The sequence below is a fragment of the Capronia coronata genome (assembly GCF_000585585.1).
Source record: "Capronia coronata CBS 617.96 chromosome Unknown acBCG-supercont1.5, whole genome shotgun sequence".
NCBI lineage: Eukaryota > Fungi > Ascomycota > Eurotiomycetes > Chaetothyriales > Herpotrichiellaceae > Capronia > Capronia coronata.
The window spans coordinates 866,868-891,736 of record NW_006912897.1 but is presented as its reverse complement, the minus strand read 5'-3'; the positions used below and the strand labels follow the sequence as shown (position 1 = coordinate 891,736).

At 52.6% G+C, this 24,869-nt stretch overlaps 7 protein-coding genes across 7 annotated transcripts; 5 read left to right on the top strand and 2 right to left on the bottom strand.

Moving 5' to 3' along the window:
* Positions 1 to 386: 386 nt before the first annotated feature.
* Positions 387 to 1,043, top strand: A1O1_05988 (uncharacterized protein; the record flags this gene model as incomplete). Its single annotated transcript, XM_007726870.1, has 3 exons — positions 387 to 496; positions 668 to 839; positions 981 to 1,043. 3 exons carry the CDS (start codon positions 387 to 389, stop codon positions 1,041 to 1,043), a joined length of 345 nt encoding a protein of 114 aa, XP_007725060.1.
* A 370-nt stretch (positions 1,044 to 1,413) lies between these two features.
* A1O1_05987 (uncharacterized protein) lies at positions 1,414 to 3,943 on the bottom strand (the record flags this gene model as incomplete). The annotated part of the gene is made up of 2 exons (XM_007726869.1): positions 1,414 to 3,244; positions 3,345 to 3,943. 2 exons carry the CDS (start codon positions 3,941 to 3,943, stop codon positions 1,414 to 1,416), a joined length of 2,430 nt encoding a protein of 809 aa, XP_007725059.1.
* A 914-nt stretch (positions 3,944 to 4,857) lies between these two features.
* Positions 4,858 to 7,344, top strand: A1O1_05986 (uncharacterized protein; the record flags this gene model as incomplete). Its single annotated transcript, XM_007726868.1, has 2 exons — positions 4,858 to 7,080; positions 7,198 to 7,344. 2 exons carry the CDS (start codon positions 4,858 to 4,860, stop codon positions 7,342 to 7,344), a joined length of 2,370 nt encoding a protein of 789 aa, XP_007725058.1.
* A 7,677-nt stretch (positions 7,345 to 15,021) lies between these two features.
* A1O1_05985 (rab family, other) lies at positions 15,022 to 15,711 on the top strand (the record flags this gene model as incomplete). Its single annotated transcript, XM_007726867.1, has 1 exon — positions 15,022 to 15,711. The coding sequence occupies one exon, from the start codon at positions 15,022 to 15,024 to the stop codon at positions 15,709 to 15,711; it is 690 nt and encodes a 229-aa protein (XP_007725057.1).
* Positions 15,712 to 17,286: 1,575 nt separating this feature from the next.
* A1O1_05984 (uncharacterized protein) lies at positions 17,287 to 20,730 on the bottom strand (the record flags this gene model as incomplete). The annotated part of the gene is made up of 5 exons (XM_007726866.1): positions 17,287 to 17,643; positions 18,688 to 19,143; positions 19,226 to 19,424; positions 19,476 to 19,855; positions 19,906 to 20,730. 5 exons carry the CDS (start codon positions 20,728 to 20,730, stop codon positions 17,287 to 17,289), a joined length of 2,217 nt encoding a protein of 738 aa, XP_007725056.1.
* A 1,322-nt stretch (positions 20,731 to 22,052) lies between these two features.
* Positions 22,053 to 22,934, top strand: A1O1_05983 (uncharacterized protein; the record flags this gene model as incomplete). Its single annotated transcript, XM_007726865.1, has 2 exons — positions 22,053 to 22,154; positions 22,206 to 22,934. The coding sequence occupies 2 exons, from the start codon at positions 22,053 to 22,055 to the stop codon at positions 22,932 to 22,934; spliced, it is 831 nt and encodes a 276-aa protein (XP_007725055.1).
* A 739-nt stretch (positions 22,935 to 23,673) lies between these two features.
* On the top strand, positions 23,674 to 24,279 carry A1O1_05982 (uncharacterized protein; the record flags this gene model as incomplete). The annotated part of the gene is made up of 1 exon (XM_007726864.1): positions 23,674 to 24,279. The coding sequence occupies one exon, from the start codon at positions 23,674 to 23,676 to the stop codon at positions 24,277 to 24,279; it is 606 nt and encodes a 201-aa protein (XP_007725054.1).
* Positions 24,280 to 24,869: the final 590 nt, after the last annotated feature.

Below are 24,869 nucleotides of genomic sequence, written 5' to 3'. Positions count from 1 at the left end.
AGTGGGATATGCACAGCATGGGTAGGAACTTGAATTGAATGGGATGGGCGTGCCACAAATCGCGGTGCTGCTCCCAAGCTGCGGCCACTGGCGGGAGATCAACGTGGTAGACGAGGACGAGCTGCCACCTCAATACCTAATAATACACCGTACGGCCTCGAGGCATCTCGACACGTGACCGCCAAGGCCTGCGAAACTGCGAAAGTTCAATGACCGACTCGGACGACTTGAACTTGAGGTCGATACAAGGCTCTAGGACTGGACGTGGGAGTATTGCCCTCGCTTTGAGCAAGTCGCATGCAGTCAACTGCCAGAACACATCAACCTCTCCAAACTCGATATAAACGAGCAAGCGAGAAAGTGTCCCGCAGCAACCTCCTCTCCCCATGGCGAGTGCCTTCCGAGCGAAGAAGCTCGACCTGGGCGGCTTCGTCAACATCAAAGTCATCCGCGACCACACCAAGCGGAAAGCCTACGAGCAGTTCGAGCCTCAAAGGTAGCGTCCCCGCCCTCCCTTGGAAGAAATGAAAAAAATGAAATTGGAACCGCCTCCTTTGGGAAAGAGCTTGAAGAGTTCGGAATTCCAGAAGGGGAAGACGCACTTGGAAAAGAGAGGAAATGCAAGAATTGAGGATAACATATCTAACTTCTCTTCCCGCATATTCAGACAAGCGTTACGCTATATCATCCGAAACACCTCTCTCCCGCAGCGAATGCGCACTCAGGCCCAACTCCAGTTGGCCCAGACGAGCTGCTACACCCGACCGACGCAGATTAAGAACAGATGTACCATGGGTGGTGTGGGCAGGAGTGTGTTAAGAGCATTTAGAATGGGTCGGGTAAGTCTCAAATCCAGGGGCCTCGGTCGCCAAACCATGCCGGAGGTCATCGCGTGTTATATACCTTGCCTCCGATATGGTTGAGGGCTGATTGCGCCGATTGTCTGCCTCCTCCACACTCGCTAATCAGAGGTCTTGCAGTTTCAATTCCGGTTGAATGCGCTGGAAGGTAACATTCCTGGCGTGAAGAAAGCGAGTTGGTGAGCTTCGCTTTCAAGTGCGCAAGAAAAATATCGGCGTGTGGACTGGAGTTGGCGTTGGCTTGCATGGGAATACATAGGGATCAAAGGCTTTTATTGGATATCAATATTTCAGAAATGCAGCATTTGCCGCGTGGCCGCCTTTGCACTCAGCAAATGCATTTCCCTCCGTCCAGCGCTTTATCTTCGCCGCTGCTTTTTAAAACGAGCTCGCTCCCCACGTAGCCAGTGTCGTTGTGTGCTGGCAATGGTTCTCAAGCTGATTTTCTTACTTCCGAACCATTATATCGAACCTGCCTCTCCCGATGTGCTCAGATGTTTTGACTGCCTCGGTTCCGCATCCACATATCCTCTCGCCTCTCCACTTTGTCAGCCTAGAAGGGGCGTTTTGGTTCTTCCTCATCCACTTTAGGATCCAGCTTCAACCGCTCGGCAAGGGCGCTGATTCCCAAGTCGAGTTGGCGAGGAGGAGATGCCTCGGAGCCCGATTCCGCTAGAATGGCTGCTTCAAAGTCGTCGACCTCAGCCATGGTGGGAAGGCTCGTGGCAAACACCCCTTCATGCCGCCGCACATTTCCTGACCTTGATCTCGGCGTAGAAGGCCCATGCCCTGCAGATTCCTCTGGCACTTTGGTGATTGCCGGATCGTCCAATGCTTCTCCCGTGCTTTTTGCTGCGATGCCATCCTCTTCCTTTTGGAGTTTGTCCTCCTCCAACCTGGCTCTGAGAATCATCGCGATCAGCGCTTCCATAGTGTATCGGGCATCATTGCCGCCGTTGTGCAAGAAATAGCAAGGGACTTCAAGGTCGTTCAAGATGGACGAGAGGCTGCGGGTTTGGGTCTCCTGCTTGAGGACTCTGTACAAGGGTGCAGTGTCCAAAGCCTCGATGATGGAAGCCAAGATCTTGATAGGGCCTTCGTCAGATCCTATCATTCCCATGGCTGCAACAGGATATGCTCCACGGGATGGTGCAAATACTTTGCTGCCCAACGTCCGCATGTAGTCGAGATCGCTGCGAATATCGTGGCCAAGAAGGATAACATTACGCTCCTTGGGACCTTTTTGAAGGATCGCTGGATCCGGTCGATTTTCCTGACTTAGGTCGATAGCGAGCTTGGTGGCATCCGCACCGCTGATCCCTTCCAATACACTCGCGACCGCAGCCCGACTGGCTTCAGCTTGCTCGCTGTTTGATGGGCCAATACTCACACCGTCAGAGCTTGGCGAAAGCGTCTTGGAATGAACATGCTCGCCTGTTGGACTGGCTTGCCCAGAAGTCCACGTATCCGACCATCCGGGATGCTTGAACTGGACAGAGAACGGCCATTCAAAACAGCTGTCTAACTTAGCAGCAGCTTCGGGAAGGGGTACAAACTCAGATCGCCCGAATTGGAAGGCATCAGGATTTCCCACACAGAAGTCTCTGTTGACAAAATGCTCCCGACCTTGAATTCTGAAATGCCTTGAGCGGATCTGGCTGGTCCAATTCTTACCTCCTGGACCGGGAGGGAGTCCAATAAGGTCTAGAGTGTCCAGAGTACTGACTCCGATCTCGGTGATAAGTCTGTGGTCCCGTTCGTAGGATTCGATGTCGACCGAGACAACTACTGGCTCTTTCTCGAAGGGATATGGCGCTGGTCGAGTGACATCTAACGGATCCAGAACCACCTGAGCTTTCCTAAGTTGTTGACGCCGGAACTGCTCTTGTTCAGACCATGGCAGATCCGGGTCTGGGTGCTTGACTTGGCCGGCCTTCGGCCGCAGTCCAAAGTATCTCTGGGACCTCCTTAATTGCGAATACCAATCCCGAACTGTGAGCAAGCGATCCTCTTCTCCCTTCTTCTTCTTGACAATGGAGCCCTTTTTCTTGTTCGCTGCGAGGGCGTCTGAACATAATTGTCGGAAGGCAGCAAAACGCCGTTTCACATCAGGTGTTGCATCGTCTGGGCACTCACCATGCTCCACTGGCGCTGCAGGGATGGAGTCCTGGAGTTTCCCGGCTTTTTCCCGTGACCTGGATGTGCCCAGAAACTTCGGCTGTGGCGTGCCATCGTCGTAAAATGTCAGAGTGAAGGGGGACTCTGGCACTGACACTGGTATCTTGAATGTATCACCAATTTCGTCGACGAGTTTTTGACACTGTGCATGGGGGACTAGCAGTATAGGCTTTGCACTCGTTGTATACGGTGGATTGAGATAGTAACTGTGGGCGCAAAGTTAGTTATGGTCGAAGGAAGAAGTCATCAAACTAGCAGCAAGACCAGGATGGCCTCTCTTTTGCCAACAATGATAGAATCACTTACAGATCCCATGTCCTCTCGTAGAACTTGTTTTGAGCGAAGAAGCGTCTCGAAACTCTATCGTTGCTGTCATTCATGTACTTGTATGGAAATTTTGCTGCGAGGGAGAATTGGCAGAAGTGACCGGTAGCGGGATGTCCTTGTACATCTGAGGCCGGCAAAGCAGCGTCATAGACCTCGGGCTCATCTTCCATTGACGCATCATCCTTTGCTTTGAGCTTGGACGACACCTTGCCGTTCGGAAAATATTCCATGTGTGCCATGCCTTCAGAGTGGGAGTCCCCGATATTGCCCTTAGGTCTTCCAGGCTTTTCAGACGGAGACTTCATGGAGACTTTTGGTTTGAACGCCGAGACATAGTCGTCTTCATCAGAGCTGGTAAGGCAATCGACGTTCCTCGTAGGTTGTGGTGGTGATTTGACCTGCCGAGGATACTGAGCAGTTGGAGGAATGGTCCACGATTGATGATCTTCAACTTTCTTCTTCTCGAGTTCTAGCTCAGAGAAATGTCGTTGATCAGCAGGAGGAGGACTTGGCCTGGATTGACCAGCAAATAGCTGATTCAGGCGATCACGCGCGGCGGTGCCTGACGGGTTGGCCATCTTGTCAGGGCTTGATCTGATGAGATACGGTTGCTTCGATTCTGCTTGAAAGTGAGTTACTTCCGAGAATGAGATCAGATTTACGAACTCAGCACCTTATTTGCTGCAACGAGAGAAGGGAAGCGAAGGGAACCGTGTGCTCTTGAAAATGGGTTGCGCTGAACAAAAGGCATAGGCACATGTGATATCTCCCGATACCTCATGAGACGAGTATGAAGTACCTCGGAGGGTAGAGTGTGGCCAAGGATGAATGAATAGGATAATGAGGTGAAAGAAAGAACAGTAGGTAGATTATGAAGCGGGTAGGGACGTGTATCAGGCAAGCAGGCGAGCAAGGAAGGTGGGCAGTTGTGAAGATCAAACCAATTCACTGTTTGTTCACTCAGGCAATACACAAGGAGGAATTGCAGTGGCGGAAGACATGTAATTCTCTTACCAGCCGGGCACCTTTGTCACTGGCACCATGCAAACATTTCTTTGATGGAGTGAACTCGCGTGTCGAGAAGGATGAAGTCTCAAAGAAGTGCGAAGGGATGGATTTCTTGACTGCTTCAACCCGTGACGAGCCTTGAAGATGAATTATGTAATCAATTCTCGCTATCACGTGCCTGCGTCATTCTGCCAGTCGTCACCGCCTTGACTTCGCGAGGACGTAGATTGTTGAGCATGCGCGTCAAATCAAGTGGGCAGGACAAACAAGCCAACTTGCGGAGAAAGTGAACTGTAGACCACATCGATATTCATTCACGAAGTGCCTCGAACATGGTGGCCTACTAAGTCATCGAGCATTGTTCCGGCTACCAAGAGTGCCACCCAGAAGGCGAAATCATCTGTTCTATCCAACGTCTCTCCATCCTCCTATACCGACCGAGTCGATGCGCCGTCCAAGGTAACAATCAGCCTCGATGGTGACAATGGCAGAGATTGCCAGCGACCGTGCTGTCGACCCCGATGCGCAGGCCGCCGTCACAGATTTCCTTGATTACACCGAATACCTCCCCTCTGATCTTATTCGATCCCTTACTCTGATCCGGGGTCTGGACGAAAGATACGTCGATGATGCCGACGCCGTGAACGATCTTACAAAGACCTACGGATCTCTTCCTTCCATTGCACCTGCGGCTCGCCCAGATGCGCACGAATTATCCCTACAGATATCTACACACTTGGACCATGCATTAAACGCGAGAGAGTCTGCCTTTGCAGAAGCATGCCGAATGTTCGACGTGGTCGATAGACATCAGAATAGATTGAAGAGCATTATAGCCAAGTTACATGCGATTCCAAAGCCGCCGTCACGCGATCCAAGTCCTCAGCCTCAGGCGCCAGCACAGGGCAAACGCTCTCGCAGCGGCAGGAAGCTCGAGAATGGGACTTCAACCAGACTAACTCTGCTTCCTCCTCGGGGAAGTGCAGTCGCCTCTGCCATACTCAAGCGACCTCGCGGCCGACGTGTGACCGTCCCGGGGGAGGTTATGCCGCCTTACGATCCGGATTCGCCCATTGCAAGCACGGAGGTCTCAGACTGGGAATCCCCGCCTCCTCCCTCTCCTCCACGGCCAGTGCTCAAATTCAAGCAACCGAAGCCACCCGCATCCACACCGCAAGCTAGGGATCGCTCCTCCCCAGCAGCAGAGAAGGCTCGGTCGGTGCGAGAAACCACTGAGACATATCGCAAACCTACTCCGCCACCTGAAGATGCCGAAATAGGAAGCAAGTACAAACCTTGGACACACCTGACGGAGTACGAGATGTATAAGCTTAGAAAGAAGATGAAGAAGAACCACAATTGGGAGCCTAGTGATGTTATGATCAGACGGGAACTCGCCGATCGTGGGCGAGGTTGGGAGAACTACTACCGAGCCCGGGCGGAAGCCCAAGCAAATGGGACATCCTTCATCGACATCGATAGCGTCGAACGCCTGAACCCCAAGATTGAGAAAGTTGAGAAATCAGCCAAGATTGACAATGTGGAGGCTCTGGACAAAATCGAGCAGCCGGATACTACGGGCAAGGCAGAGAGGGGCGACGAGCCGAGCCATGAGTTCGAAAAGGAGTCAAGGTCAGAGGCTGCCACCGTGTCAGTTGCAGGACCTGCACACACTGCCACTCCTGCGCCAAAGCCGAAGCCCGTGAGGAGGAGTGAGTCGAAGAAAGACAAAAAGCCAGACCCAGCCCGTTCACAAGCAGCACTTGCCGCTCAGGAGGCCGAACTTGCTGCTCGACGGCTCGGGGATATTGGCTCGAAATTTCGCACGCTGTTTACCACGCCTTTCGCGTCAGCCCTTGCTTCTCTGAGCCGGAGTGCCAGTACGCCCAGCACCAACAGACCGGTTGCCGCCGGGAAAAAACCGACCGACAAAGCTTCGAGAAAGCGGAAAGCGGAAGACATCCCTGCATCGTCCAATTCTCCGCTCGCGGAGCCTGATGCAGCAAGGAAAAAGCAGAAGACTGGAGTTAAGCCATCGCCGCTAGCACCGAGTCCCCATGAAGTTGTGCCATCTGCACCAACTTCAGCCGGCAGTGAACCGCCGCCGCGCATGAGCGCAGGCACCATCAAAATCCCACTGAAACTGACAGTATCTACGGCCAACTCGCAACCATCCAAGACCCCTACTCCAGCTCCAGCGACGCGAGCAGGAAGCGTCCAACGCGCGTCGGTGGCGCCCAAGATTGAGTCGCCCCCTCCGGTATCTTCGAGACCACCGTCAAGGCGATCCACCGCTGCATCGGCAGAACCACAACCGCTACGATCAAGTGGGCACGCATCCGCGACTCCGTCGGTCGTAGGCGCAAAGACCCCAGCACTCGAAGCGAGCCCGAAAAGCGCCTCTGGCGCGGCTACCGCAGCGAGTCGACGCAGCAAGCGTGATGCGCCCGGGACGGTGATGCAGTCAAGCCAGGACGGTGGAGCCGCTGTGAGTGTGAGCAAGCGTCGAACCAAGCCGGCGAAACAGCAAAAGTCGACTCCTAAACCGGCAGCTCTGGCAGCGTCCACGGCGGCCTCACCGGATGTGCCGCAAATTCGCATCGATGTCGATGGCCGGCAGGAGATTGTCGATCCGGATGAAGAGCGATACTGTGTGTGCGGAGACGTCAGCTGGGGTGAGATGATCTGTTGCGAGATGGATGAGAAGGTAAGCCGTCCTCTATACTTGGATACCTACCGCAGTCCGATTATCTGCTCCGTTTTGCCTCACCTTCTATCCACAATCCATAAGGTTGTCACCTTTACTAACATGAGATTCTTACAGTGTGACTATGGGCAGTGGTTCCACATGGAATGTGTTGGTTTGGTGGAACTTCCGCCGCGCACCGTAAAGTGGTATTGTCCGGGTGACCGGAAGAAGTACCATAAGGGAGAGAACAGCAATGGGCTTGTGGGCAGGGGTATTAAGTAAACCGAGTTTCTGAGTACCTGTGAGTCCTCTTCGGGTTCCGTCTGCATCTCAGAAGCAATGAGAATCAATTGGCTGTATCATGCTGTTAGCCACAGCATTCCAACTTGTCTTTGTCAATGGCCATTGAGGATGCATCTCTGGCAGTGTGCCGTAATGTATGCACGATGTTGCCGACCCAAGCAATTATGTACGGATGCGCAAGGGAGCAAGTCTTCCAGGTCTAGGAACGTTGAATGGGACGATAGCCCATACCCCAAGCTACATGGATCTTTCAAGTCCCTCATTGACCCTCGGATCACCTGCCTACCTGTTTAGTGTAGATCGTGAATCGAGGAAGTGTCAACGACGTCTGGTGAGATCCTGACGCGGACATTATATCCAAGATTCGTCAGCCCGGGACTGTGAGAGCTGCTTTGCAGTCCGACAGAAGGTATTCTCCTAGCTGCTGTAGGATGAGATGCATCGGTGACCGATGTCTCTGATCAAGTCGCGTGAGCCAAGGAGCACAGTACGTACTTGGTCTGAAGGTACTTCGCACATTCAGGCCAGACAAGTACCTTCAGGCCAGATGGACTTGAGATTTTACCGTCTCTGGGTGTTACCAGAGTGTCTTGCGCAGTTCCTCCTCGCGGGTATAGTATGGTGCTGCGAATAATCTACCTTGTCAGGACTGGCGTGCCGATCCGAGAGCAATAGGACGAGGCAGGGAAATGTGGCCAGGAATGGATAAGCAAACCCACAGAAGTCGTTGGGACGTCAGTCAGAATCAGAACGATCAGCCAGAGGCGAGGGGAGGAGAATTTGGACGTGTCATGTATTCCAGTCTTGCAACAGGTACCTTGACAGCAGATTGGCCGCTGTCAAGTACATTGGATCTTCCAAATATACCGGCAGCATGTCCAACGATGATGGGTTACTTGAGAGAATGGTCCAGGCGGTCTTCCGAGACTCGGAACAGACGCGTCAGACAGCAGGTTCGAACCGGGTGCTTTGATATCGGACCATGTTTCACAGCGGCTCAACGGAAAGGCATGGCATGGCTGCTGCAAGTCGGTTGCCTTAGGGATAGACGGAGCTCGCCAAACCATTTTTCTGTTCCTGGCCTCCAAGGAGATCGACTAGGTTCGTGACTGCGTCTTCCTTTATATCGGCACCTTTGAAGCGAGATGCTTGTGGGCAGTCGAACAGCCGTCGTGGGAAGCGCGACATTTGTTCCGTGGACCTGGGCATACTCGGTTATGCAAGACCAAAGCCACCTACTTGGCTGGTGGATGACCATGGCTTATGGCGCATCCGTACAACGGGGAGCAACAACCTTGCAGCTTTGGGCGCAGGCTAATGCAGGTACACAGCGCCTAGGACCTCTTGGGCTGCTGTCCAGATAATTTCCGAGATCAAACTGATGGCCTTCTGGAGAAGACCCAGCAGCCAACGCCGAACATGATCAGAAAGATGGCCAACGATCCCGGTGAGCCAAGGTAGGCAGTTCACACTTGCAGGGGAGCGGCCGGGCCCGGAAGCTCAACCCCTTGCTATCCGGCTGCTCGATCGAATCCTGGCGCCGAATCTTCTTTTCCCATTTTGGTGATGCGAGTCTCAAGCGGAAGTGCTTGAGTATCGAATGAGATCTGATTCGAACTTCCCTAAGCCCAGACGCGGAGGGCAACTTGGGGATCCGTGAAGAAGTGTCACCGCTGTTGTGACAATCTAGTCGTATGTAGTCAATCTTGAGTCAGTGTGTATAAGTCGGGTAATGATTTGCCTGCCTTTCGCCAGCTAGGGACATCAGGAAAGAGCGTGAGTGGGAGCCGCGGATACCATTCCACTGGCGTGGCTCGGGTGATGGAGCTGTGCAAACAAACGCCTAGTGTGTGGAAGCCTTGTAAAGTCCCTTGTCCGCCACATGCACTTAATTTCGACTGGGGATTTCCACAGCAGCCTTAACCAACGGGGACCCGTTGACTCAATGCAACCGCTCACTACGGCGTATTATCGAGGTGGTAGTGGCTGCATGAAATGTTGGACACACCCTGTATGAAACGTGTCACAACGACTCCCAGAAGGCTGGAGGAGCATGAGATTGTGCCACCTCGGATCAACGATCAATTCGACGCGTCTACCACACAACAGCTGGGATGTAGGTAGCCTGCAACTGAATAGGCCAAATTTCTAGACCCTGACCATGTCTTAATCCTGCGTACTGCTTCGAGAGACGGCGACCATCCGCTGACGCGTTAGGTCTCAAGGTAGCGCCGTGTTCGGTCCTTACGCGTGCTCACGATTTTCTGGCGTATTGTTAGTCGTGGCTGAAGTATCGTTTGGAGGCTCTGGTGCTAAGCAGCGGGCGGAAGCCAAAGGCCATTTCCCGGTTTCTAGCGGGTTTCTAGCTCACAGGGAAGATCCGCAAATGGAGACCGGGAGCGGCCTCAGGAGATAGCAATTTGCGACCAGCTAGACTGTTTGGAGGCGGGCCGTAACTCCCGGAAGATGGGGCAATCCGCTGTCTGCGATGGTAGATGGGCTCTATCAGAGAGGCTGTAGATATTTTCTGATAGATGGACGGTATGTTGACCAAGTCGATCGGCTGTTGAAGCAACAACTCTGACAGATACTGCTTGTTGAGTAGGTACATGAGAGCCGTCGCGGAAACGGGAGCGGACGAGAAGACACATCCGTAGTGTTAAGGCATCGACATGAGGTGCGTAGAAGAAAGAAGTCCACGGAAGTGAGCTGCGGCTGAGTTCGAGTCAAACTCTCAGTGGTGGGAGTGCAATGCCAGTGGTGGTGTTGACCTGCGGTAGCTGAGTCAGACTGCGCTTCAAGCTTTTTCTCCAAAGGCATCATCTCCTGTTTTGATCATCGCAGGCACTGGCACACAGCTTCAGGGATGGATTGCACCAACGTCGTAAACACTTAGGCTTAGTTTTGAGCCGGAGTGCGCTTCCATCGCGTCTCCACGCCTTTCTCGCGAATATATGGTTTGAGAGGGTCACACTATATCAGATGCTCTCTCGACGCGAGGAGCAAAGCTTCAAGCGCCGGATCAGCTTTCGATACTGACAACTGAGCGCCATCCCGCAGTGATTTGATTGCCATTGACTTGCCTTCCGCACGATAACCGAAGTTCTTTGACACTCGCAATCGCTTCCGCTATACCTATTATTGACGGCATTGCCACAATTGACAGGTGTCAATAGACAGTCAAAAAGCGCCCCCAACGTCTCCTCCTACTGGAGCAAGACTGGCAGCAAGATAAACTGAGTGCATTTGGAGAACTGCTGCGCTACTCCGACCGACGCATCCGGATTTCGGATCGTCGATTCGTTGCGGACGCTTATGCAGGTACCGAGCTGCGAAGCGGAAGCGGAAAAGGCAAGGTGTGGAATCAGTCAGGAACAAGTAACGAGCTGGGCTACGAACGGGTCACTCCAAGAGCCAAAAAGCCCCAACGGTGCCGTACCACTGGCACCAGCCTCGCAGCCAACCCAAGGAAATAGCCACTAGTCATGGGCCGTACGTTAGTTAGTCTGGCGCCAGAGGTTCGAATCCTGGGCCATCGGCCGTATGTCGATAGACAGGGGACCCTCGAAGAAAGGCACTCAAAAAGGAGTATTCACATTGCTTCAACTCCGGTGATATCAAAGAGAAGGAGAGGGGGGTGAGGGGGGTGGGGGAAACTGGGTAATAAAACACACCGCGAACCAGGCAGGCGCGGGAGGAACACGAGATGTGATATGCCGTGGAGGACTCACTGGTTGTCATGGTTTTCCATGCAGTGATGGTGAACGAAGTGCCAGTCGATGATTGCAACCAGATGTTTCTAGTGTTTTTAGTATTTTTCGTCAACATCCGCTATATTCATCCGCGGAGTCGTCTAGTACTGATACCTCAGTAGTATTGCTTCATCTGGAGGATGTGTTTTAGCAACTTCTGTCCAACCGGCGAGTCACCAACTGGAACATTGCCCCCTTGATTCAAACCCCAGTGATCTCAGCTTCTGCGAACCTATTGGGCACCGGTGCCTGTTTGCAGAGTGTATACTCAGCTTTTGCCGGCGCTTGCCATCCGCGACGGACCATCATTTGCCTTTGCCCATTACCGGTCCTGGTCAGCATCGCCATGATCACATCACTGTCAGTACGTAGTCCTGGCACCGCTGACACATACTTAGTCTACACCCTCCCTTTCTCGTCCAGGCCAGTTCATTGGCCCTGCCGATGTGACGCTCTGGACATATGGGCTCAAGCCCTCTGCAACGACGACCCTTGAACTCTCCTTCTCCCGAACCCCTTGGAGAGTTATCCTCCGAAGTCCCAAAACCTGGTGCAAGACCTCTCCACGGGCCCCGGCTCCCTGCCATCTTGGTTGACTGTCAGCGATACAACTTCGGATGCCCTTCCAACGCGTCATTAGCTGTCTGTCAGATTGTCGTCCTCGAATCGAACCCAGGGAATATCCAGGGTGACACTGGGCTAGGACCGGAGGAAACATTGATGGCAGACCTGGGCATTGCTGTGGGAGATCCTTGCGCGACAAAATGATATGTTTATCGGGTGCCTCGATAGAGACCGAGGCAGGATTGATTTGCTTTTCCATCTCGAGACCAACCAACACTCTCCGTCTCACGGTCTCAGCTGGCAAACCACACACAAGACGGCGCATTGCCCTGGTCGTATGGATCCGCCATCAGGCGCTTCGCCAGCTGAATCCGCATCTGGATCTATCTACCTCCTACCTCTACGGACCGACCAGAATTCACGCCGTGGCTACCGTCGTGCCGGCTTCTCTGTCCCTGCAACACTGGCAGTGACTCGAGCAGCCTGGCGACCTCGGACTCATGCTGGCCACGATCCGCCCTTCCCTAGCCTTAGGGATCACTTCTAGTCTCCGTGGCTGGCCTCCGGGTCCCACCACCCGCTTTTCTGACACCTCTGTGTTATCCACCACCTAGGGATCCAGGGATTCATGGCATCCACCCTGTGCCTGGCGCGCAAGCCTTGCAGCTCCCTGACCCAAAAAAGACAGCCTCTTGGAAACACGCCCTGTCAATCCCATGTCCCAAAAGGGGGGAGCTGCAGGTGTCCTGCGTCCTCTGATATAATTCATCTAGATCGCCTTCCCGGTGTCAAAAGTTTTTGTTACACGTTCCCTCAGTCTCTCGCACCTCTCCTCTCTACATTCTTTGTTTAGTTCCTAGTATTCAGATCTTGTCTTTTTTCTTACTTTGCTTGTCGCAGATCAATTCCCGGTCCAGGCCCCCGGTGAATTTCCGGCCGCTCTGGCAGTCACCGACACTCGACACATCCACCCCCCTTAACGCTGCGCGCGCTCGATTCGGTCGAGTATTCAATTGCGCGCAATCACCCATCCGAGACTCGAGACACTACCTGTACTAAATCGCCTCGATCGTCTTTCGCACGCTGTCCGTCCTCAACCACACACTCTGGTGCTAGGTCTCTTTTGACAGCGCAACATCTCAAATTCCGAACGTGACTCCTTTGCTCGTGCCGCACTCCCTCCCTTGGCTCGCCCCGACACCCTATTACAAGGACGTCCAGGCGGGCGATCAACACAATATCCTGTACAACATCCTTGACTGTGTCAATCTTCACTGGTCCAATCTCTCACCGGCAGAGTACAAAACATATCGTGAGTGCCAACTCTCTTGTCTATAAAAGCCCGCCTCCATCAGGCTCCCGGCTCGATTTATCTACAACTTCGCATCTCAACAATTCCAAAACAGACACAATGACTTCATCATCATCTTCATCATCATCACCATCACCATCAACGTCTGCTCCTTGCGACATGGGCCGTGGTGGGTACGACACAACTGGGGTCCCTAAGCCGAAGCCTCCTTCAAAATAAAACACCCCGGGCGCTTCAAGAAGCAGTACCTCTCCTGGACAGCGCAGGTCTCCCATTCGTTCCTTTGCTGGTCGACTCACAATATGCAGCCCTCAGCATGGGCTAACGGTATTCTGGCGCTTCGTCCAGCTGCCTCGCGCAAGCCTCCACCGCGGCGACGCGACGCCCAGACTTTCGACCGAGCATTTCGAGCTTTCTTTCACCAAAACACCTAATTCACCCTTGTGCTATTCGACTACCCTGTACAAATAACGTTTCTCGGATATTCTCGAGCGTTTTCGGCGATCTGTTTCCCTGCATGCGCGGCGCATTGTCTCTCGGGAAATCACCAGCATGACCAATTCCTGCACAACTTCTGTATCAAAAGTCTTCTTCGTTCGGCGTTGCACCATAGACTGGGCTTGGGCGGCTGGGTGAACAAAATGGATGGAGGGCATCGGCGTGATAGAATGTATGACTCAGGTCACATTTTTCTTTCGGAGTTTCTTTGGGTCATCACGATGGGAATGGGTTTGCGGCATTGGCAGATTCGCAGTCAGAACATGTCTACCCTAATTGCACTGGATGTCAGTGGGATAGATCGATTGGAGACATCTGACTTTCAGCGCTTCTCTCGAGCCATCGCGACAGCGCGATGAATCGTTCAGCATGATACGCAATTGAATAATATCATCCCCAAATCATGCGATCAAATCTTCGGTCCATTTCACTTCTCTCTGTTTGTCGCTTGATTCTGAAACGAGCCGAGCAACATAGCCCAAAGCACCAGAAGCTTCAGGAGCATAGGACTATCCAGCCTGCACCAAGGGGATCCCTCTCTAGGCATGTTAGAAAAGAATAAGCAGGTGAACAGCAACAATATTAGTACGCTATTGTGCGAACAGTCCTCCGTACAATAACAAAGTGCGGAGTATTAGGATGGAAGCGCAGCGCAATCAGCAACTGCGCGCCGGGTCCCGCCGCTGCGTCGTCACTGCGACACCATCCAACTTAAGCCTGCTACTATTCTTCGGGTCCGTTGTTCTGAGCCATCATCCTCCGTTGCACCATCATACCACCTCAGTTCTGCCAGTCTATCCGACGCTCTTGGTTTATACGGCTGAGCCGCAGTCTCACAGCCATCTCGACAATCGCAGTATTTCGAGCCAGTGTCGACTTCCACAAGCCTGAACGCCGGCACAATACATCCAGGCACACCTACCCTCGATCAACCAACATCGATACCTCTTCCACCGCTGGATCGGCCATAGTCAAAGCACAATTACGAGCGGCGTGTACTGTTCCTTGCCCGTTTAACTAACCGACCACATTCATACCCTGCGAGGCGTCCGTCCACCGGTTGTATTCCTGCGCATCCGCAATCCCGAACCTGCAAACAACTTCCAGAGCATGGCGGACCAGTCGTCGGCACCCAAACCTAGCAGCAGCGTCAAGCTGGTGTTGCTAGGGGAAGCAGCCGTTGGAAAGGTGGGTTGCGCAGATTCGTGACGCAAAGTCCAATAGCTCCTTGCAGCCTTGGTGCCATACCCTCCCGAACGCCTCAGACCTTCCGGCCGTTGTGGACATTGGGTGGTTTCACAGTTGAGATCGTGATACCTTATCCTCACATCACGCGGAGACGGCTCGAGGCAGGAAGAGAAGGCGAAAACATTGAATAAGGCAAAAGATAATTGCTAACATATTGAGGTAGTCATCTCTCGTTCTACGATTCGTCAACAATGATTTTCAGGAAAATAAGGAGCCCACAATTGGCGGTACGTCGGTTTTTGCATTCCCTCCCAGCTTTCGCACTGAGTTCTACATGCGGCAATGCTCTGCAATAAGGTCGGCCAATCCTACAAGACGTCTACTGACATGTTGTTTACAGCGGCCTTCCTTACCCAGAAGATTTCCCTGCCCAACCGGATCATCAAATTCGAGATCTGGGACACGGCTGGCCAGGAACGATTTGCCTCTTTGGCACCCATGTACTACCGCAATGCGCAAGCGGCGCTTGTCGTGTATGACCTGACCAAACCCACCTCCCTCATAAAAGCCAAGCACTGGGTGGCCGAACTGCAGAGACAGGCGTCACCGGGCATCGTGATCGCCCTGGTCGGCAACAAGCTCGATCTTTGCGCCGAGTCGTCGGACGAGAGCGATGGCGCCGCCGACGCTTCGGCCGCTACCGATGATGATGACGACGCAGGCGCCGAGCCTGTAGAGGCGGAACCCACAGATAACGGGGATGCGAGGAAGATCTCGACCCGGGAAGCCAAATCCTACGCCGAGGAGGAAGGGCTCTTGTTCTTCGAAACCTCCGCGAAGACGGGGAACAACGTTGCGGATGTGTTTTCTGCTATTGCCAATGCCATCCCGGAGACGTCATTGAAGGGGGCAAGAGGCGCCGCCGGCGGCGGTACCCAGGCTGCTCTGGCCGGGGCTGCCAACCGTGCAGACGAGGCCCGTATCAATCTTGCCGAGCGCGCGAAACAGAAGAGCGACAACTGTGCCTGTTAAGATTTCGGTTTCTTGGGGAAATGGGATACTGGAGTGCCAGGAACCGAGGCGCTTGGTGCAAGTAGATTGACTAGTTCCCGCTCAGGAGAGGAGAAGAAGAGAGAAGAAGTGGTCGGACCTACCACGGAAGAGGAGGCTGCTGTTACTCTGCCGTGCTATGCAGCGGTGGGAGGAAGGATCTACGTACGTCGGCCAGCAGTGATGAAAGTCAACAAAGGGGAGATGGTTGGGAAGAACAGCAGAGCGGTCGTATACTTTGCAGCAACTAAAGTCTGGTGACTGTGTCTTGACTACACTAGCACACCCCTAACCCTTGAGACGAGGGCGTTGTCTTTGCTTTTCGGCAAATACAGATGCGGATACCGACACAGACGCGGCCACGGTAAACTGTTTTCCAGGATGGAGTGATGGAGTTTTTGCGTAGTGGTGCCAGTGGTGGATGCAGAACGTGAATCGGTATGACAATCAATGCAACGGATGGATTCAGAAGCGAACCATCGATCAATTCATAATATTGGGTTTCCTATATGATTTTGTATGATCTTGTCTTGTCTGGCCTCTCTTGATTGTTGAAGTAAATGTTAGACAGCGCATCTCGGGAGTGAGTGAGTGCCTTTTATATTCCCAGTTGATTGCCACGGTACAACCAATTTCATGGATAGTATGACACGAGGAGATTTTCCCTCCATTTCCATTTCATGATTCCCAAACGTGGAGTAGAACTAAGGTAATCAGACGAATAGGAGGTATATAAATCCATGGCGGGAAGGAGAATCGTCTCGCTAGGTTTGTGGTAGTGTCCTATGAGAACCAGTAAACCTTTCTGGTTGGTGCCAATCGACCTGTTGAACCTTCCATGGATACAATACACGCTCCTGAGATCTGGTAAGTACTTAGTCAATATCACATCGAAAGATTGATTCTGTATAGATGTGTAATAGTGATGCATCTCGGTGGAAAAGCACCTGAGGTAGCTCGTTGAGAGCAGCAGGATTTTGGATAGTAGGTTTTCGCTGGTCGTTGCCGAGGGTACCTAGCAGTACTGGGAGTATCCCCACGTAGAGGACATCGAGATATAGAGATATAGAGAGAAATATGTTTGTCTCGGATTGAATGTGACGGCTGGTTCGAGGGTTCGAAACTCCCAGCCAGATCTAGCCACGGCATTCGGTGGCTTTGGAAGACAAGACTCCTTGGGGTCGAGACTCGAGTTCTTGATAGCTGATAAAGAACGTCGACGGGAAGATTTTCTGGTCAATTTGACGGAGACCGTGGCAGCAGCGGTGGCGCTCAAGGTTCTGCTTCGTTGTATCTGGATGAGAGGAGTAGCAGATTCAGAGGACGTCCTCTCTGTGTGGGGTTGGACCATGTTGATGAAGTAGTTGCCCTGGCACAGATTTGTGGTCCCCGTCCGGGGAGTGATACTCGTGTGATTCGACACGTATGGATAGATATATATGGACAGATATATGTCTTGTGGTGAATGGCAACACCGCGGTCCTGGGAACGGTTAATCTTAGAGATGGACGGTCGGTCTGGTTGATCGGCCGGTTCAACCCTCCCTCTGTCGACTAATCAGTCGATGCCGGTCAAGTCGATCTCTTCGATCTCTTGCTTGACTCTGTATCTGGCAAGATTTTCTAATATATCTTCTTCTTCGTCTTCGTCGTCTTCGTCATCTTCAAAGTCGAATTCGGGCTTCGCTCTGACGACCCTGTTGGCGTTTTGGCTGGCAATGTTTGAGATCTCGCCCAGGGGGCTTGGGTCAGAAAGGTCGTCTGCTTTACGCTTGACGCCTGTTTGTGGGATGGTTTGGGCTGGTGCTGGTGCTGGTGTTGAAGACGACGGCAACGGCGCAGAATTTGGCAGAGTCGCGGACGGGGGTTGCAGTTGGCTCTTCCCTAGTGTGGGCAAATTGGAAACTGGGGACGTCTTGTTCGTGGGGGTCAGATATGAAGGTCGTGGAGCGATCTTCTGCACTGGAGGTGGATTTGAAGATTGCGACGCCCTAGTAGTTGTGGATGAATGGTTTGCTTGGGGTGTCTTGTCAGGGGTGGGTAGATATGTAGATGTTGACGGCTTGTTTGTCGTGGTTGGATTTTGAGGATGGTTAATTCTTCCTGTTGTGGGTTGAATGATAGATGGCGACAGCGTGTTTGTCGTGGGCGGATTTGGATGGTGCGTGATTCTCCACGGTGTGGTTGAGTTCGACCACTGCGAGGTGCTCGCTGATGGAGGTGCATTTGAGAACTGCAATCTCGAATTTGCCGGCGGTGGATTGAAAGATTCGCTGTATTGATGAGATGAAGCAGGCCCTTTCTGTCAATAACCCTCCGACTTGGACCGAATGCTGTTCTCAGAAATTCCTTAGGTGGCATCGGTCCCGCCACAACGGCGATGTCATATTGCTGTAACGGCCCTGCGGTGGGCACAGCTACACCTAGATGACTCGTGATCAAAGAAACAATCTCTTGGCTCGCTATATTCAGTCCAGGATTGGGCGGCTGGTGAAGACGAAGAATCGCATACCGGCCAAGCAGACGTGGGCCTCCAAATGGAACGGAGTCCCTTTCATGGCGTACCAATTTTCCGCGATTATGAATCCGAACTTGGCTTTCGTGATGCTTTCAAGCATGTCGGCCTTCAACTGCGTGATTTGGCCGAGAGTGTCGAGATAGAGGTTTCGAGCTCGGTTCCATCTGCTGAGCGACTCCCCCAGATAGGATCAATCTTGGTGATTCGGAGCTGCTGACCGGCGTTGCCAGGTCCGGTGATATGCTCGATCTTGAGATGTGGCAGGTTGAACAATTGACTATAAACGTGGTTGCAACTTGCTCCAGACCAATGAGTAGTCTGGAATATCTGCTGCACAGGATCGGAGAGGAAGCGGTTCATGCTTGCACAGTCTGCGCAACGACTTGCGCATTTCACTTCAGGCCGACTGACTGGCATAGACCTCTGTGGGAAAAGTCTGACATCGTGGATGTAAAACTTGAGGAGAACATCGGTGACGAGGTTCTGGATCCCTTCAACCGCATGTGCAGGCATGCCCGTATCAAGCATTCCGGCGAGTTCAACGACCCGCGGCAACAATTTAGAGGGAAGGCGGTTAGGATGGGCCATTGCCGCGGTTCCGCTGATCGCTTCCACGAGACGGTTAATGAATGTGGATGTCATTTTCGAGGCTGCAAGTATCAAGTCGAAGAGCTCGTTCGCACTTTTTTCCTGATTCGCGCGGATGCCTCCAAGATCCGTTCTGTGAGACGAGGAATGAAGACTCTCATAACGACACCATTTTCTTGGAGCGAATAGGACTGCGAATCCCGCCATGGTCTGAGACCCGGACGAGAGGGAGGGGAAGCTACCAGAATCTGCTGCAATAGCCAGATACAGGAGCCTAGGGGAAATTGATGATGATCTTTGGTAAGAAGACTGGAGCCCATGTCAGTCAATTTAACACCTCACTTTTTGAGATGACTTGCCTGTCAAATGTCTTAAGGCTTTTGAATCGCACTATGGTTTTGGAAGTCACGAGCTGTTCCTCCTGAGTAATCACAGGAAGCCCGGAAATGCGTCCGTGGAGGTTGGCCTCTATCCATTCTTTCAGTTGGGTGCCCTTTCTTGGTGCTCTGTCTCGCACCGTGTCCAGCAGACTGAACATTGCATCCACGCGGCGAACTGCGTCAGGCATGCGACAGAATCTCCGGCCGAGCCTAAGATTACAGTTCAGCTGTTTGTTCGACATTCATGTCCCGGAAACTCACTCAGAAACTGCTCTTTCCCAACTGGTACACTCTGCGATTAGCAACAATTCGAACACGAAGTCATCTCTGGGGGGTTCTAGGACTGTGAGCAGGTCGAACAGGATCACTTTTTTATCTTCCTCCAAATCAGGGCACAGTGTTTTGGCCATTGCTTTCACCGCTTTGTCGTCAGAGTGGACCTGCCCGAACTTGTCCTTCATGTGCCGGACGATGGCTCTGCTGAGTCGGCGAAGACTGTTTGCCTTGTGCTCATCGTTGGGATCATCTGTCACTGCTTTATACGCTCGTCGGATCTTGTCTGCTAGCGTGGCGGGAGGAAACTCGCTGCTATGCGTCACAAGGAAGTCCGCTTCATATTCCGGATCCATGATAAGGACAACCTGCAAAGAATCAGCCAACTCGTCTAGTCATCCTCTCGCTTGGAACTTACCGTGTCTCTGGAGCATAGTTTCATCTTGGTCATGGCGCCGCTGTCTCGCTGAAGGATTGCTCGCGAATTCGGCTCCCGTGTAGGATCGTACACATCGCTTTGTACGAAGCATTGAAGCTCGAATGGGACATTGCGAGAGATGAGAGTGCCTTTCACGGATTCCACCTGGGTGAGTATGTGTCGGTCGGCTGATATATGACTGAGATGATCTATTCTGGTGTCGTCGAATGGCGGACCCCCATCGCGTAGACCAATGACTGTCCTTTCTAGCCGGGCAAGGTACAGGGTATAGTGGTCCTCATGGCACGCTCTCTGGAGGCAGCTGATTTGACCTTTGTCGCTGGTTGTCAAATTGGAGTTGATCGGAGAAGCAGTCCAAGCAGTATTTCGAGGTCTGGACAGGCAGAAGGCGAGCATTTGCGGGCCGGAGCCAGCAGTAAAGTAGTCTCGGAGGGCTTCCTGGAGCATTGGCGGCGCATCTAGTGTAGGCGAAATAGTGGGAATGCTATGGGAAGGCCGCACAATGTCAAATACAAGCGCAGCAAAGTGCCCGGCCTTTGGTGGCTGCCAAGTGAGGTCAGCTTCAAGAAGCCATAGGGCTGCAACACTTCCATATTGATGACCTTGCTGTAGCGGCAGCTTTTCTATTTCTCTGCCATATTTGAGTGAGATCGAGGAACCCACGTGGTGGGATGGCAATGTGATCATGAGCTTTGCAAATGTTGTCTCTTTGTTCCGGCGCTGTAAGTAGGGAGAAATGTCGGCTCCTGGTCTACCAACGATAAGCGCCGAGTAGCCAGACTCAACACCGTCCTCAAGGCCCATATGCTTCTTAAAGCGTCCAGTCGATCATTGAAAGAGAGGTTCCAGCGTGGATTGCAAGTAGATAATCCCTCACCTCCGAAGACGGCGACCCCTTCGGTTTTAACGTTCTGAAGCTCTTTGTACTTCCGCATCAGACCCTGCGAGTCCCTCTCTGCTATGGGAAGCCCAATCCCGCCATAGTCCAAGACGAGCACACCCGGATTGCAATGGTCTTCGTCAACCACATGAGTACAGAATTTGCCGGGTGAGTTCACGGATTCAAGCAGGGAAGTAATCTTCCTTTTTGCGCTTTGCAGCCGCGGGGAAGGGGAAGGGGCAGTGGTCGTTTCGATTCGTTGTACTGGTGCGGCTTGCCCAGGTTTGACGTTCCCTGGCGGCCAGCGCACTTCCGTTGCCGATGCCGAAGCGACTGTGCTTCCGCCAGCCACAGCAGCAGTTGGGGCTAATGACCTTCTGATGATCTACCGGTCCATCCTATGTCATGTGTAGTGGCTGTCACAACAGTGAAGGACACGAGCGTCGGCGCATGCTGCGAACATGATAGGGTGTAACTGATGGTGGTGTAGTAAATGGAAGATAAGGTTGTGATATCCAGTTGGAGACGAGTATCTCACTCTTGCACGCGTCTTAGCGCGATCGCCGGCAAGGATTAGTGGAGGATGGACCCAGACGGGAATTGAACCGTCTGACAGAGCCTGCGCCGGCCACGAGCCGTCCTCTCCGTCCTTAGTTATTTTGTCAGACTAAATATTTTGGTTGTTATAGCACGAGGCTGAGAAAATAGCAGATCTCCTGTAAGATTCCATTTTCCTGGTCTCCTTTATTGTGGTTGATTGAAGACCCGGTTGACCTACGTAGGAGCGAACTGGTAATTGTAGACTACATGCTCGACCATCTACATAGGGCGACAATATATTTCAACCTCCCTGGTCTGGGTCTGTTCGCACTCTGTTGCTACGAACAAGAGGAACAAGGCTACTTACTCATCAGGCTCCGGCGGAGTACTAGACCCACTGCATTGTTTGCGCAGTGACGTCATTCAATGCCGCAGCCAAACTCACTACATCATCGTCTGGGCATCGAATGAACACTGCCATGGCACGCACTGGCATTCAACGGTAGCATCATCCGTCGAGAGACAGTCACATCCAAAAATGTTTCCTTTATGCCTCTGACGACAGAATTAGTATTAAACCAGCCTCACCTGCGCTGTCCTGCTTCCTTGCCTCACTATCACACAGAAATACCAGTGATTCTCTTGTTTTCCTTCATTTGAGATCGCATTCGAAATACCCATCCTCTACACGCAGCTTTGATCCAAGATGGCCGACCGGGTCAAGCAAGTTGCAGCCGAGGAAGCGGAGAGAGTCAAGGCGATGGCTCAGGAAGCCTTCCAATCTCACGCATACCTGTATCCTTTCAAGGTATGACACTGTCCGGGGGATGATAAAGGGCCTTTTTCTCACATCTACCAGGGCATCCTCTACTTCGTCTCCCATAAAGACCTATGGCGACCATTGACCTCCAAATTGGCACCTACCATTACTCTCAGCCTCGGAGTCACCACGTTGATGTTCCTTGTCGCATATGTCCCTCAAGCTGCAGTCATGGCTTTCACTTCGGGGCCAGTCGCGGCCATCACTGCCGCTTTGCTTACCCTCAGCGAAAGCTCTACGCTCATCAATCTTCTCTCAAGAACCTTCCTCATCGAAGACGCCCTCATTGACACGTTCGATGGCACTCTCCTTTCACAGGGCTGTACCAATTTGGTCACGGAAGGAAGACAGGTATCGGGAGGAGGTGACAATATTGCGCGTCTGGGAAAGCTGGTCAAGAAGCCTTTTGCCAAGTTCACACCGAATGCCATCATTCGCTATGTGCTCTACTTGCCACTAAACTTCATCCCTATTGTTGGCACGGTGCTATTCATCCTCCTACAAGGGAAACGAGCGGGTCCAACAGCACATACGAGATATTTCCAACTGAAAGGGTGGTCGAAGCGGCAACGAGAAGTGCACGTGGACGAGATGCGTGGCGGTTACACCTCGTTCGGTGTGATGGCATTCGTCTTGGAGTTGATCCCCTTTGCCAATCTCGTCTTTGCATTCACCAACACTGTGGGCGCAGCACTTTGGGCTGCCGATATCGAAAAGAACGCATCAACGTCCCCTTGGGTACGGGACCTGGCCCAGAAGGCGGAATAGTCGCTTCATGTTCACCACCCTAGCGGTTCTCGGGCAGTTCAGCGCATTGGCTGTTCTCTGTTGCGCGCGGACCTGAGCGACGGCCTGCTGGAGTGGTAAAGTTGGACTAGGACAAGGGCAAGTCTGGAGCCACCTAGTCGAATTAGATGCCTGACCATCGGCATAGCGGTGGATGGAAGCTGAGACCTTTCTGGCTGGATGGAGGATGAGCTTGCTGATGAAGACCGTCTTGACAGCGAGGAGATGGTACCAGATACATAGCATGAGCGATTGAGCTCATTCAATATGATTCAATGAAGGTCCAAACAGGAGCATTACCTCAATCGAACCATTCTCACTCGGTCTTTGATTGCTGCTTTGGAGGGCTTACCACTTCAGTCCGCACTGGAGTCCTCCCGGAGTCGGTCTCGCATGACATCCAGTCGCCCGCCGTCATCAAGGGACTCGGAGATACTTAACTGCTGGCCTAGACAACACTGGCAACGGGGTCTAGTAGAATGTAGTTCCTCTGTTGTCTGCTGCGCTTTGATTGTTGTAAGCCTTCTGTTGTTTGAACCTCGCGATCCGGTCATCCAACTCCCATCGATCGCCGCCGACGACCACTGACTGTTCGACAGATTGTATCCTCATCGTTTGGTACCCAGTGCCGGTATTCAGTTTCTTGGACAAAAAGTACAAGGTGAGACCTCAGGCCGATGTCCAAGCATATTCGACTAACGATGGTCGCTGGACAGCACAAATGGATCTTTCCCACCCCATTGTCGGCTACATGCTGATCCTCTGCACCTTCATGTGTCCCACCACACTGGCATCCGTCCACCCTCGAGACGCACTACACTCCCATCGTGCCCTTGACGGACAAACCCTGTCCACATCGACAGTCAAGCAAGCTGTCGCCATCGCAGCCGGCGTCACAGTCTTGCCTCCCGCCATGACTCCAGCGACTCCTTGCACCGGTACCGACTGCGCCAGCCCTTCTCTTCTTCCCGACATCTTGCCATGTAACGCCGCGAATGGCACGACTCTCCTTGAACAGACCAGGAAGGCCAACTATACCATCCTCTGCGACATCGACTATCCCGACCAAAACATCTATCCGTTCGTGCCGGCCGGCTCTTTCCAGGAATGCTTGACACAATGCGAGATCCGCAACCAGGCCAGCAGTGCTGGAAGTCATTGCGCTGGATTCGTCTTTGCTCCAGACCGAGTGCACGAGGCGGACAACTGCTATCTGAAGTCATCTGTGGAAGATCCGATTCCGGCAACAATCCACTTGGTCGGCGCGACGTTGGTGTCTCCTTCAAGTTCCACGAGCTGTGCATCAGAGACAGCATCACGGCGTTGATGCTGGCTTGTTGGAAGAAGAGAGCTGGGGCATATCACACCTCTGGAACACGGAGTTCAATGATTGATACAGAGAGAAGAGGTTCTTACGGCTCAACGCTGGCTGGTTATCTGTAGTTGATTAAGGATGCACTGACGATGGCTGGGACTTTTGTTTCTTTGAGTTACTAGTACCTTGTCATCGTTGTTCAAGTGGCATTGCTTCGATTGGACCCGACTTTTTCTTTCTTCATCTGTTCTGTCCGGCTTCAAATGTATCTGTTGTTGCTGGACTTTCTGTCAATACTGGCGATTCAGGAGATGAACCCTTACCGTATTGCCTGTGCTGAGTTATGTAGCAACACATTGGCATCCATCTTTGTCGACATGCGTCTGTTCTCTAGAAACACAAACGCCTGAATGCTGGCGCTTTCGAACCGTGCAGCTCCTCCTCTCGAATCAATTGCAGTTGCAAAGACTCAGAGAGTGATGGTATCAGGTATCAGGATTCAGGACAGATTTCCAACCGTTTCTTGACGCCCACCAAAATCCTCTTACACGATTGTCCTTTACCCCGACACTCACTTCCCTCGCTGTCGTCAACCCACTGAT